Raw genomic sequence first — 15,441 nt, 5'->3', positions numbered from 1 at the left:
TGGTAGACGATGGTAAATTTTACCCAGCACTAAGCCAGACAGGATGTGAAATTCGCACTGTAATAAGCGGGGCCAGTACCTTTCCCTGTGCCAACTATGGGTTCCCTGGAAGATCTGGTACCCAAAAAAATCACACAGCTTGGGTGGAGCTGATGGTGCCCAGAGAGGCTTGCCTGGGAATCAAACCCGGGCCCTCCGGTTAGTAGCCCAATGCTCTACCCCTGGGCTACCATGATTGGCTAATATATACCGTTAAAGCTGACCTTTTAAAATGCAAAAGAGGCCTTTAAAGAAATGAACTACTAAAAACGTTTTTTTGCGAAAACAAACTATCCTGTAGCTATACAGAGAGAAATCAGAGAGCATGTAAATATTTATTAACATACAAGAAAGATTTATTATTATTGACTTTCACTGATATTGCTTCAGCCATTATATGATATTATTTACTTTCTATCATACAATTGTATTTCAAAAATATTTTATTTTTTTTGAAAATATTATGACAAAATAATAGTTGCAAAGTGATGAATTTTCATTTCATCTGCAACTCCTAGTCTTATTGTAATTCGACTTAACTAACACTTAAAAAGTGTCATCGTTTGAATGAATGACTCTTAGGTACCAGGTAGGGGTTTTTTTAACAGAATATAGTAAGAGCACACAGTTAACAATGGTAGTAATGTTTTGTGGGTTGCATAGCCTCAATGTGATTTGCCCCCTACCCTGTCCACATTTTAAGGTGTAAGCAATCGTGTACATATGCATAAGGTAATCTCACCTAATTATTTTCAAAAATCACCAAGCATAGGAACATCGGCATCTGATGAAGTTGCTAATAAAAGAAATGCAGAAATTATTTTACAACAATGCTGTTCATTCGCAACTTTTTACCAGCTGTGCTTGGTAAAATCCATAATAGGAATTGAATTTATACAACTAGTCATGACTTTAATATCTTATTCCTAGTGGTCTGCTAATTTTTGTCTAAGGCCTGGTTTTTCTTGAATTAATCTTTTTTAAGATTTACAGAAGCCTACAATTTATACAGCGTAACTTTTTTCACCAGGACATCCCGGGTTTTTTCGTCCAAAAAGAAAGATATTAAGATGATTTTATCGCAAACAAAATAAAACCAGCCATTCTTCATACGTTTAATGAATTATTCTTATTAGTTCCTGAATAGATAAGTCAACATGTAACCACAATTACATATATCTATGCAGTTGAGTGAAGGAATAAATGGCATTGACATGCTAAATTCCATGCATTCTCATGGATTTTTTCACCTGATGGAATACAAGGGGCCCCATGGTTACCCTTTTGAATCAATGACCCCATTGGATTAACAGGATGAATGAAAAAATTTTCAATATATAAAAGTAAGATTTAGATGCTATAATGTGTTTGTAGGTCCTTGAATTTATAAATTGGGTATAGGTTGACATAAACTGACCTGAAGGGTCCATCCGGACAAATTTGTGGGGATATATTTTTGATCACCAATGGAAAATATACAACCCAATATACACCCAACACCTGAAGATCCTTCAGCCAATTCCACAAAACTCCTCAGATTGCAAGTTTAATGGAACAAAAACAATGCAGGCAGACAGAGCATTTTATTTCAGAAATATTCCTTTTAAAGGATGCATTCACCAACGCATTCAAAGTCCAAAACAAGTTTTGCTGATGAGCAATTCCACAGCCAATGGCAACTACATCTTTGGAACAGGCTTCAGGCCCAAAATATCAAACACCTTGGCCATGATAAGTGCAGTAGCTTCGCAGAGAAGGATCCGACCTGTATTCACTGACTTGATCTTACCTGCAAACAAAAGTTACGGTTTCAGTCAACAAATAAGTTTTATGCACTTAAATTGACAAGATATGTGGAAATATACATTGCCAGGGAAATACAAACACCTTAGCAAAATAAATTCTCGGCAGCACCCTGCCAAGATTTTACTGACCGTAAGGAATGAGGTCCAGTGAGGAAATATCCTCGGTTCTGACAAGGAATGGTCAGCATACAACTTGCGACAACTTACTACACTTTCCCAACAAGATTATGCAACGGTATCAGTCAGATTTACGCATTCCTAGGAATTTTTCACTATCTGCATTAACTTTTATACATTTATTAAAATTCCAAAAGACAATATGTACACAAATGCTAATTATGCCATCTCAGACTTGGTAGATAATAAAACTGTAAGAATATAATTTTCATGATTGAATGAGAGACACAGGTCATAAATTAGCCACTTTTAGAAATAAGGAAGCAAAAACAACAACTTAGCTGATATAATTGACTCTTCCAGTGGAATTTTTTCTCACACCGTGCAATACACCCTTAAAACTCTTCCGGTAAGTACCCGCAGAAGGATCAGGGAAGAGGAGGGAAAGATATCACCAAGAGTTTACTCTGCTCAAATACCGTTTGACTTCTTCTTGAACCAATGCTAATTATTCTTATCTTATCCTAATTTTTTTGGTACAAATATTTATTGGACCTTGGTCTTTCATTGTGGTGTCCTCCCTTTTACGATATAATGTGGCCTAGACAAAGTGGAGGGAAGAAATGATTTAGGGGTAGAGTAGGATGTCAATGGACACAAGGGATGCGGAAGGAAGGCAAGTAAGGAAGAGAAGGGTGGGACATGAAGAAATGGCATTTGAAACATGGAATAATGGGAAGGGTTGACAGTATATAGGGATGCTGATGATGAAAAGTGCAAAGCAAAATGTTTTGTGTTCAAAGTTAAAAATGAAATCAACACAACTCTAAATCGATTGACCCGCTTTGAAGATGTGAGACATAACTGAGATATTTCACGTCAAGAGTAGAGCAATGCAGACGAATAAACACTAGGGTTATCTGGAGTTTATTTTTATCGATTTTGAAGCACACCAAAATTCTGGAAAATTGATGTCCTTAGATTTTTATTCGCTGAAATTGTTATTGTAGCATGGAATTGTAGTTCAGTGTAGAATCATGTCCTCAATCTACTAAAATTTGACTGTAATCACGGTTGTGTACACACAGCTTTCTTGCATAGCATATTCAAACTAGAAAACAGGAGTTATCATATGACTGTAAATATGAAGAGTGTGGCACGTAATTGTTTCCACTAGAACATTTTCAAGTGGATTAATAATGATGACTGATACGTAGAGCACATCACTTCAAAATATTACATACATATCACGTGAGCTTTGCTTGTGACTGATCATAAAATAACCATGCTGAAAATGTATTCTTTTCAACTCACAGTAATAATAATTTGCAAATTCCAAGGAGAAAAAGGTCATTTCATTTGCTAATGCCACTGCAGTTAAGCCCATTCATTGCGTTACTTGTAATTATGACTGTTAATGAAGAAAGGAACCTTCTTTTGTGGTTTCTGGCACATACTTTGGAAATAGATGGATGATATCAACACACCACATTCTTGTTTATTCACACTGTACACACAGAAGATTGCAAACAACTTTACACCTGGTTAATCGCTTTTTTACTCAATTAAAAAACTATTGTGTTAAATGACCATGGGGAAAGAGACCCTGGATCAAATAAAAAGAACTCCAATGGCCATGATTGTAACAGCCATTGGCGTACTTTTCATTAAAACTATCCATTAGGGTTATTTATTGACTATTACAAAATAGAAACAGTGGCCACAAGAGTCCCTACATATTTGAACTTACATCCTCATTAAGGCCTTATTTTTGATTGACTCATAGAAAAAACCCACATTTACGTGTTTCCACAAACCTAGTTTGATCCCTTGAATTGAAGCAATGGAAACTCTTATGGGTACAGCAGTTATATATTTGTTCAGGCATCTGCCACTTCAATGACAACCTAATTTCAAAGTCAATGAATGCAGCTGGTCTTCTGAAGGAATGGTGTCTATCAAAATTCCCTTTCTCTTAATGTAGATTATTCAAACCTAAATTATTTTACCACAAAAATAAACCTCAGTATTAATATTGATGGCAAACCAATACCAGAGAATACCATTCCTCATTTTCTGGGCATTAATATTGACTGTGAATTATCTTGGGTCTGTCATATTCACAATTTATAGAATCGACTAATTTCCGCATAACAGCTATTTAGGCATACTGTTAATATTGATGGGCCATTGTCAGTCTATTGGTCTAGCATGGTAAATTCTCCCAACATGTAATATACAGCATTCATTTTTTGGGGTTCTTTGCTAATGGCCAGTTTTATACATGTTCAAAGCATATAAATGAGTAGTTCGAATTACATGCAATGCAACTTTCAATGCATCGTTTTGTCCCCTTTCTAAAAAATTTGAATTCTGTCTCTTTAATGCGTGTGTTTAGTGGTAAAATGAAAATAAATTTAGCAAATAGGAAAAACTTGAGCTTAAGAGGACGCCTCGATAGCTTAACTGGCTCAAGCATTCGACCGGGCATGATGGAGTGATCCGGTTTTGAATCCCGGTCAAGGCGAATGATTTTTACACTCTGAAATTATTGCATCAATTTGGAAGTTCAGGGGGCGGAGAGGTATGCAAGTGCTGACCAGAAAATTCAAAGCCTCGAAGGATGAGAAAAGCAGTGGTGGAGAAAGAGTGGAAGGGGAAGGGTTTTTAGAGTATAAGCAACAATAACATTCAAGGTTAGAACATAAATTCCTAGGAATCAAAGTAATCAAGAATGCTTTGTGCTTTTCCAATTGGAAAAATTTGAATTGGCATTCTTAATCGTACATCTTCTGTGTAATCTCCATGCCTTGATCAACTTCAACCAAGGGATGCTAAATAATTATGCTAAGCTTTATGCATGTTCATAGTCATTTGTACGGGGTCTGATCAAAAAGTATGGCGAATTTTGAATTTTCGCAGGTAACATGTGTTTGATTTTTTTGTGGAATTATGTTGGTACATATATGCCTCTCACTTATGCTGAAAATTTTGGCCATTTTGAATTTTCAGCTAATTGTTGACAGCTGTTTTGCTTGGACGTGTTTTGGCTTGTCTTTGATTTTTGCTTGTTCCAAAAAATGGATCTAAGAATCTGTATCAAATTTTGGGTGAAAAACAAAATTAAGTCCGTGGATGCATTCCGAATGTTGACTGTGGCATATGGAGAAGCTACCTTGGACCGAATCAACATTTATTAGTGGTACAAAATGTTCTCTGAGGGCCGAGAAGACGTGAACGACGAAGAGTGTGCTGGATGCCCGATCACGTCAACAAACAGATGAAAACATTGATGAAGTGAAGAAAGAGTATCGGCCAATCATTGAATCACTGTTAAAGAAGTTGCCGAGGACCTAAAAATACCAATTGGCTCGTGCCATTCAATTTTGACCAATGAGTTGGGCATGACACGGGTCGCCACAAAATTCATACTAAAATTGCTCAATTTTGACCAAAAACAGAATTGCATTAACACTGCTAATGACTCTGTCCACGACAACCCAAATTTGCTCCAGAGGGTCGTAACTGGTGGCGAATTATGGGTTTATGCTTATGACGTGGACACTCCCAATGATCACAATGGAAGCTGCAGCACGAGAGCCAAGACAGAAAAAAGTTCAAGCCAAGTTCAGCCGAATGCGAAAGTTTTGCTTACAGTTTTCTTCGATTGGAGGGGCATGGTACTTCATGAGTTCTTGCCAGGAGGTATAATGGTAAGTACGGAATATTACCAGCAAGTTATGTGCAATTTTATTGAAGCAATCCACCACAAACGCCCGGATTTTTGGAAGAACAAAAATTGGCTTTTGCACAATGACAACGCCCCTGTTCACACATCGTTACTTGTGTGTAAATTTTTGGCCAAAAACAACACACTAATGTTGCCGCAGCCACCGTATTCCCAATAATCATATTTCAGCCCTCATATACAGAATATATAAACTTATAAAACATGATGGCAGGCCAAGTGAATGTTACACACAGGAGGCGAGAATGTTTGGGAAGGGATGTGAGTTGCTTAAGTGGTAATTCCAATTAACAGAATCATACTCCAGAACAAAATTGCAAAGGTTGATTCCTGGATATAAGAAACTGACATTTTTATTCAATGGTAACTAAAAAAAATCAATACATATAAGATAAGAAATCTGCAGGTAGGACAAGATATTCCAGTTTTAATGAGTATGACACCAGAACTCCACATCTATTTTTGGTACAGTTTTATTGAGGTAAATCAATGCTATTGGGTTATTTTATTTGACTGTTGGAGCAAAATGGGCGATAAAAAATATATCTTTAGAAGAAAACTGTCTCAGTAGTTTTAGTAGCAAAATAAGAAAGCAACACGACTGATACAGAACAAAAAATTGTAATATTGTGCGCCAATCATGCCAATACCATGCGCCTGCATCATAGGCAACCTTAAATCCTATTCACCAATTTTTCTATGAAATTCCATATGGGATGCACTTTTTACCATCAAAATATGGCCCAAACCTGGGGTGCATCTTATGTGCTGGTAATCAAAATTGCAAGCTAAAATTTTTGTCTAGAATACCTGGTTCATTAATAAAATCCACTTTAGAGTATTAATTTGCATTTTTTCCTGTAGGGAAAGTTATTTTGAATCAATTATCCATAATTTTTCTGTTCCACAAAAATAATAAAGTGAGTGATATATCGATTTCTTCACTCTGAATGAGGGAGCATTCAAATAAAATGAGTTCATACCCAGACATAAGAAGTTATGATTTCTTCAATGCATGCATGCGATTTAATCAGGCAAAAGCTAATGAAATCATGCATTTCATTTGGATGTGAACAGTGCAACTCCCAACTTTAGGCTAAGCTCCCTTGGGACGTACAAGGGCAGTAAACCTACATTCTTCATTGAGTGAAGCACTATTGGCCATATCTGGCTCTTAAAGGCAAGTTTATCATTCAACATTTGGGTGAAGAGGGGGGGGGGGGTGAGGAAGAGGCCAGAATGACAATAGCCAGATAGCCATGAACCTATTTCCCATGTGCAATACTTGATAATTGCAACCATTGGATTCGCAAATCAACAAAAAAATGAAAAAAGCAGGATGCTACTTCGTTTTCAAACATTGAAATGCATTTTGAAATGAAAATTTTTATGCAAACCAACTCATTTACTTTTATGCTGAGATTTTGTGGCAAAGCATGACTCAAAAACAACGTAGATTCTGCTATGATGCTGCACTCAAGCTACGAGTGATTACATATGCCAAAGAAACTGGAAACTATAGCAGAGAGGAATTGCCGATCACCACCAACTGAAGAGATAAGAACTTGGCGGAAACAGGAAGAGGAATTACAAAAAGCTTTGCATAGCAAACAGAACCTGCGCCATGGAAAAGAAAAATGGCCAAGACTGGAAGACAAATAAATTACTAGGATATGAAGGGGGAATTGAACAGTTGGATGCAGTCAACAGATTTTGAAGCGACACCTTCAGGAAGAAGGAAGAGGCTTAGCCCCGCATTTTGCAGATTTGAGAATGCGTCAAAACTTCACGGAATGTTGTGTGAAAAATGAGACAGTGGTAAGTGGCATTATTAATGCACTTGATGGCACAGAGAGCATTTTGATACATGAAGACTCAGTTCCTGGAGTGGAGGCTTCAAGTAATTTTTCATTCGTCTTGCAAGATGAATTTCTGGGTTTCCAGTTGAGCTATGAAAAGGCTGAACCTAGCTAGAATGTTGCTTTTAGTACTTTCCAAAAAATGTTCGGAAAAAATTCAGCCCTAGCCATTTGAAAATTCAATGCCAAATTTCAGATGATTGAAAGAATGGATGCAAACGTGAAATGATTTTCTAAAATGGAAATAAAGAGGCAGCAACCTTCCGTGGGCTTTTAAGAAATATTTAGGAGGAAACAGTTCAAATGAAATTACACACATTCTGGATAAAAGGCTCAAAAAAGTCTGCCACTCCGACACAGGCTTTTCAGCGTTGCCCGCAGGTTATTCTCATGAAAGAGAGGACTAGGGCATCAAAGACTATATATATTTAAGAGTAATGTACTGGCCATGGTAGGTCAGTAATTGATCCAGGAACTATGCACTAACATACCTCCAATCTCCACCTCACATGACTAAAAATGTACCTCCGATCTCCACCTCACATGACATAATACACATCCCTATATCCTTCTTCAACTTCACAAATCTCTCCCGTTCATTACACCTAAAATATCATTTCTTTTCCTGCCTCTACCTTACTCACCCAATATTCTCCCCTCCATCAAAGCCCTCCACATCTGACTGCCTATTATATTAATATCCCCTAACTACATCCATATTTCCTGTCTTCATTGAATTTCGTACAATGACCTTCACCTTCCTCCGTCACATCTAGAACTTACTTAGTATTCTCCAGTATCCTCCACTTCCAAAAAGCTATCAATCTCCACTTATTCTCTTACCTCAACGACACAGTTTTTGACCCCTACAATTCCTTGACCCATTTCAAATACTGAGGGTACTAAGTTACACTTCAACTCAAATTCTTCCAATTAAAATAGCAACTGCTCAACAGCAAGTATTTAAAGAGTAAAAATACCTAAGCAAAGTATGGCTAGCATCATATATTATGCTGGTAAAACATGATTCACGGCGAAATGAAAAGGCATCATAGGGGGACTGTCAGGGTACCATTGGCACATTGACATTCATTATTTATCATGTTTCTGCATTATCATAATAAACACCAGAAAATGAGGAAAAAGCGGTATTGAGAAATTCGCACTGATTATCTCATGATATTGATTGCATCATACTTGTACACCATCAGCCGGGATTATGCCACAGCACAAAAAGAACTATTTCAACAACTGCATTTGTTCCAATTAATTATTTACAAATGAAAAATACTAAATGTTTGATTTTATTTTCCCAGAAGTGTCTTTGAAAGAGTAACCTGATGAGTGCACTACCCTCCCAAAAGGCGCAATTAAACCTTTGCCAAAATGTCAAGGAACATCATTCCCAAGACTTACCGGTCGAATCCTTCTCGATGCAATAGCATGCATCGTAGAACTCCGTGAAGGTGGTGGCGATCTCATAGAGGTAATCGCACAGCTGGTGCAGGCCGAGGTCCTTGGTCACTCGGATGAGGACATCTGGGAATCTGAGGAGCACCTTCCCCAGCTTCCATTCCTTCTCGTGGTCCAGCGACACAGGAGTCGTCTTGGCTGCCTCCTGCAGGTCATTGGCGGAGAGGCCAGCTGTCCTTGCTATCGACCGGATCCTGGTGTATGCATACAACAAGTACACTGCTGTGTTGCCCTTGTCCTGCAGCATCTGCATGGAGATGACAAGTAAATGAATGATTAAACTAATCATTTGCCATGGTTTTGATTACAAATAGGGAAGCAAAACAATGCACAACGTGTTCCGTGGGGCAGATTGTCAACTGACGTCCCGGAGTGAGTGACCATGCCAGCGGTGGCCCAGGGGGTCTCTGCCGAGTGAAGTCAAAGGGGAGGGATTCTCCTCTTCTAGTCTCTCTCACTCTCTCTCCTCCCCACCACCTCACAATTATAACTATTTACATTCGTAAAGATAATTAAAATGCTTTGAAATTTAAAAAAATACAAGTTTGCAATAACTGGGATTTCTAAATAGTTTTTAATTTTACACCATCAAATGTTGTCAATAGTATTTAATGTTTGATTTTCATCATTTTTGTACCATCCATACTTTCCCCTTATTACTAACATTTCTATAATAATTTACTTATAGTTACTTATATTTCTAAAATCCTCTGCTTCAATGTGCTTCATCCATCCATTAGCACATGGATCATATCGAGGGAGTTTACAGCTGAGTAAAAATTATCTCCAAGACAAGACACTCTTCAATTGCATTTATTTTTGAGTGTCAAGTGAATGCTTGATTTACTTCAGGTGTACCGATTCTAGCAGGATTTCATATTTTAATGAAAACCCGAAGTATTTTACAGTGAATATCATTTAATATGAAATTCTGATTCTATGAAATGATAATGTGAAATTCAGAAAAATACTTGAGTATCACTGCCACTGTTTTAGTATTCCTGTTTTACTCTGAAGGCATTTTATGGTTTAAAAAAAGGAGTAATCCTAATAATGTAAAACTTATTTCCATGATGATTTCCAACTTTCATATCTGAACTAGGAAAACAATTTCAGGCAGACAAGATGTTGGCATCTTAGTGGAAATCTCAGGGTGGGCGAGGAATCAGGAACGGAAATGGATAACTTAGGAACTGCTATTTTCTGCCATTCTAATGCAATTCACCATAGTCACCAAGCAGGAGAATAAAGCAGACATAGACATTTGGACATGGAAACATAAATTAACACTTGAGCCATATTTGTGAGGTCTAAATTTATTGATTGATTGATAAAAAGGTAGGAAGACATTTAGAATGGACATCAAACGATTCCACGACGTGACGCATGAAAGTGTCAAGTATATAATAGGATGACATTATTTTCATTAGATTTGAATCAATTGTGCAAAATAACTTTAATTATTTACCAAATGTTGGAATAAAAACAGAACTAATTAGTGTCCAGGTACACTTGCAAATGATGCCACCAAGCAAGTACTTGGAGAACATCAAGACAGACCTTAGTGCTTATGTATTTACGGCCATATAAATTTTCAATTATTTTTGTGAGGGTTATTAGAAGCCACAGAGGCTAGTCTACATTCAATATTTCTCACTACATTTGATGTTAAATACATTATGCATACAATATTCCCATACTTGTCACATTGCACAGATAGAATTACATCCACGACAGACTAGAGAATTACAGTCGCATTTTCAAAAATCTGTCAACTCCAATCTGTCAAAGTGAACATTTTCTGAATTTGCCACCACATATTGAGATTATTTCTCCACTTGTATTTTTTTTAAATGTATACCATGCAGCAGCCACAACTCACCTTATCAAATGAGAACACGTAATCATGATTGCGGTTGTGTGAGAGATCAGCATACTTGATGCAACCATAGGCAACAGACTCCCTCGCAGCTTTGAGTTCCTCAGGGGTCAGCACTTTCTCCCTCTCTTTCTCCAACAACTTATCCATCGCACGTTTCACACCTGAGCGTTTTGGTAGAAGCATGATTAGCTACCAAAGGCATTACTGTAGACATTACATACAATTTGGTACAGTAAACAGCCTTATGAGGAAATAATACATGTAACATCTGGGGCTTTTCTGGCTTACTAGTAGTGCCATTCGGCTTGGGTCTTTCATTGAGTCCAGGTCTCCTTCCTGGCTCACTTTGGTGACCCTGACCCAACAGAAAACCAAACGGGAATTTGCAGAGGGGGGTAGGTGAATCGCAAGGGTGAAGAAAGAACCTTACTCCTCTCAAACCTCAATGCTAAATTTACTGTCCATAATTGTTAATCTTTTCATAATAGTTAATTAAGTGAGTGATAAAAGCTCCAAGTTGGAATTCATTGAAATTTTCATGCATGTAATCATTGTAACAGAGATGAAAACTGTTGCAATATTTCACTAAATAAAGATTTATTTTCGACTAGTTTGACAAGTTCACGTGAAAATGATGTCACATCAAAATGATTTAGTACATTGAAACTAGTTTAAAATAAATCTTTATTTAGTGGAAAATTGCAAAAGTTTCGTCTCAGTTATTATGGAATTGTTCCACCACATCACACCTGACATTGACAGCTGTGTACCATAATCCAATACTTATTTTCATACTTGCATTACCAAATGAATTGTCAGGAACGCATCACAGGAAATCACTACACCACTGTTTTGCTTACTTTGCAATATTTTCACTTTATGATCAGTCATATGGAATGCATTAATATCATAAAGCAAGGACCCACTCTACATACTTTCATGGGGCCGAACATATTGATCACAAGGTACATAGTGTTTCTGGAAATCAATTAATATAACTTCAAAATTGATGCCATTTGAGTCTAAGTAAGTCTAGGATGTGCCGTAGTGCCTTCTTAAATATTAAAAAATCTAAAAACTTAGAAAGTTCCAATGAATTTTATTTGAAATGATCGGGTGTGTCAAACAGTTGAAATTATCAAGTACCAGGTCAATGATTCAATAGAACCATTATTTTAAATAAAATTCAGTAGAATTTTCAAAGTTTTCATGTTCCACAATTCATCATGAAGTTCCATTAAGTCGAACCGAGCACCGCAAAATGAATTAAAAAATCTGTCCGCAGAGAAGAGTTATCTCAAAATTCCCACATGATGTGTGAAGTGCAGACCTTCATAGATATCTCCACAAAATGATGTGGTCATTTGGACTGTATTTCAATACATCTCTCAATCCATGCTGAATTTACCCAGGATCTCACTTCTCTTCAAGACATCTTACAAGGGGTTAGATGGTAGAGGAATCTCAATCTTACCCCAAAATAAAGACAATTATCTAGCAATCAACAAGAATGCTCTCAATGTTGTCCCAAATGACTGCCAGCCAGACCGAACAATATTGTGCGCTGCTGCTGCTGTTTATACCTTCATCAAGTAGCTCCACAAGTCGCACTGTCTCGCCAGATCTCGTCTTGAACTTCTTCTTGTCCTCACCCAGTACCACTCCAAAGCCCACATGGTCCACTCGAATACCATCGGGGAGGAGCCCACATCTCCTGGCACACTGGAACAATATTGTGAAGTGATTGGCCTGCAAAAGAAATAACATACACCAAATATAAACCAATGACAATTCCAAAATTGGGTAGTCCAACAAAGATTCCATCAGATGCAAAGACGTGTACATCTGCTCATTCTCGATGCTTAAAAATACCATAATTTTCCAAAACTAATATACAATGGCTCTTCAATGAGGAGTCATCAAAATATTTTTATTTGATTACACCCAAGGACAAGAATTGCATTATTTGGCAAAGAAGCTTTCACAAGGTGGAAGGCATCGATGTTGACAGGGACGCTGAGTAAGGATGATAAGAAAATACCCATCATAACTATGATATGTAGCGTGTCAAATGCCTGCGTCTTATGGGTAAGCGGGTATAAATTTGGCATATACGCACAAGCTGATTTGCTGGGAAAATACTTACTCTTTAGTATTTTCCAGTATTAGGCATAGAAAATGTGGTTGCCTTGATCACAAATTTTGATAATATCACTGTTTTGAGCCAGTAGGAAGCAACAGAGTTTTAATATTACATTGAAAGTACTTCCTAAAAATATCATGAATAAATCTTAAGTATATACACTGTAGTGTGTTTAGTATGATGTCACATGCGGTGCTGCTGCAAAACTTAACACTTGTTGGGTCAATGGGGATGTTGCCCCTCTGCTAATACATACGTACATGTTGTACAAACATTGTGTATTTCCCACGATAAACTCTTGAGTCTACACGCATTCAACCTTGAGTAGTACGCGAGTGTTGTCATGCCACAGAAAACGGTTGCTTTTAATGCAGATTTCGATAATATCAAAATAACCACAGAAACTAAGCATTGCATAAAATGTTAAAATAATAATAACCTCATGAGTTCTTGCAAGAGAAGATTGTCATACAGCATTGCATTTAAACTTGAATTTGTGAATTATGCTTCAGAACACAAAAACAAGGCAGCTGAAATGGATTATGGCCCAGTGATGATGAATTTCTGGAATTCTACCATGAATAAACGTTGATACACTTATAGCTATGAATTTTTAATGGAATAATTCACTTTTCTTCGTATGAAATGTTAATATTATAATACTAAGATCTTAACTGTCTGATTCAAGCATTCTTATGTGAATTATATAAATTTCATAAATAAACCAGTGGGTCTTATGGGTCAAGAAATATGGTAGCCAACCAAGCCACTCGAGGGTACCGTAATAACACCACAGGGGTGCTGCAAAATATAAACTTCAGTAGCCTTCTTGAAACTTCTTATGTGCTCAGTTAAAAGTACAGAAAATGTAATAATTAATTTCAAAAGTATTTAATACTTATGTAATAATTTCATCAAAAACATGTAATATTAACTAATTTACTCACATTATAAGTAATTTATAAAAATAGAAAACCAAAAAGGACCACCCATGCCTGGGAGATTGAAGGGTATGAGCCACATAGCGTCCACTCACCATTGAGGGGGCGGTAAAGGCATCCGATGCCAGACGAGGTCACCATTCAAAGTGACAGGGCCATATTTGAAACAGAATTGGCAAAGGCAACAGGAAATAACCTCAATCACTAATCCCAATCATCCTGATGGTCACAAAAATGAAAATAATAAATCCTGGCAACAATGGGACTAGGCCCACTGGGCTTGGTTCTGTGCTTGGCTGTAGAGGAGAGCCTAGGCTCACTGGGCCCTGTAGTGGCCATCGCACAAAATCCTAAGGGAACTAAATGTCAGAACACTGGAATAGCCAATCAGAATTAAAATGTGTTAACACCATGGGTTATTCTCTCGGAAGCTCCTTGTGTCAGAGTGAATTAAAAAATGGAGGCACTTGCATTCAAGATTTTGGACTTTTCATCACTCAAATACCAAAGCATAAATTGACCCTTGTCTGACAGAATAGATCTATTGATGGAAATTTTGTCACTTCTATAGAGAATTTAATAACTTGAATGGAGAATATTTATCACACTATCACTATCGTACTGTGTTATGTGGAGACTAATGTAAATTTCTCAAATTTACACAGTGAAAAAGTCAAAAAATTCAATCAGATTTGAAAGCATTTCCTTCAAATACTTTCATACATAATCTTAAAGCATACCTGATTATTCAAATTTATACTCAGTGGATAAATTTTGTGCATTATGTAAAGAAAAGCCTAAAATGCTGTTTTATTAAATATCCTTATGTAATGTAAATCACTTTTCATGTGATGTTTACAATGAAAATTTATGTAATTTTTTTTTGTTTAAAGACAAAACTATGCTGAACCGGCCTATGGTGAATAATGCAATAAATAAATTGACAGCAGCAGAAAAGAAAGCCCTGAAGAGAAGCAGTGAATGAATTGAATGTTATAAGAATGTTGAAAGTAGGGAAGTTAGGAAACACCAAGTAGGAGGGTTGAAAGAGTGAAATGGCTGGAAAGAAAAAGAACACAGAAGTTTTAGACATTTTACGAGAGGAGAAATTCAGAGGTAAGGAAGGTAGAAAGCAGGGCATATTGAATAAGGCAATGGAATGTTGATGCCTGTGATAGAGAAAACATAGAGATGGGCGAGCGACATGTGTAGAGCCAGAAAGAGAATGCGCACGGTGGTTCGAATGAAGGATGTGAAAAGTGTGCAAGGCTGAAGAATGATTTATCGTGATACAAAATGTGATTGTCATGAGAATTGTGCCAGGCATGGCTTAGAAGGGTAGCTTAGTCCTTGTATTGACATATATATATATATATATATATATATATATATATATATATATATATATATATATATATATATGTATATATATAT

General features: G+C 36.8%; 1 protein-coding gene across 1 annotated transcript in view; it reads right to left on the bottom strand.

Moving 5' to 3' along the window:
- Positions 1 to 444: 444 nt before the first annotated feature.
- ArgRS (arginine--tRNA ligase-like protein) overlaps positions 445 to 15,441 on the bottom strand; it is a 30,683-nt gene continuing 15,686 nt past the window's right edge. Inside the window, exons 9-12 of the mRNA XM_071586095.1 lie at positions 12,507 to 12,672; positions 10,924 to 11,084; positions 8,985 to 9,288; positions 445 to 1,828 (exon numbers count right to left, since the gene is read on the bottom strand). Of these exons, the coding sequence (XP_071442196.1) occupies positions 1,719 to 1,828; positions 8,985 to 9,288; positions 10,924 to 11,084; positions 12,507 to 12,672 (741 nt within the window). The 3' untranslated portion in view covers positions 445 to 1,718. The remainder of the gene's footprint in view (positions 1,829 to 8,984; positions 9,289 to 10,923; positions 11,085 to 12,506; positions 12,673 to 15,441) is intronic.

The sequence above is a fragment of the Hetaerina americana genome, unplaced genomic scaffold (genome assembly GCF_022747635.1).
Source record: "Hetaerina americana unplaced genomic scaffold, ioHetAmer1.1.p SCAF_20, whole genome shotgun sequence".
NCBI lineage: Eukaryota > Metazoa > Arthropoda > Insecta > Odonata > Calopterygidae > Hetaerina > Hetaerina americana.
The sequence above is the reverse complement of the archived record's forward strand: the minus strand, read 5'-3'. Positions and strand labels throughout refer to the sequence as shown.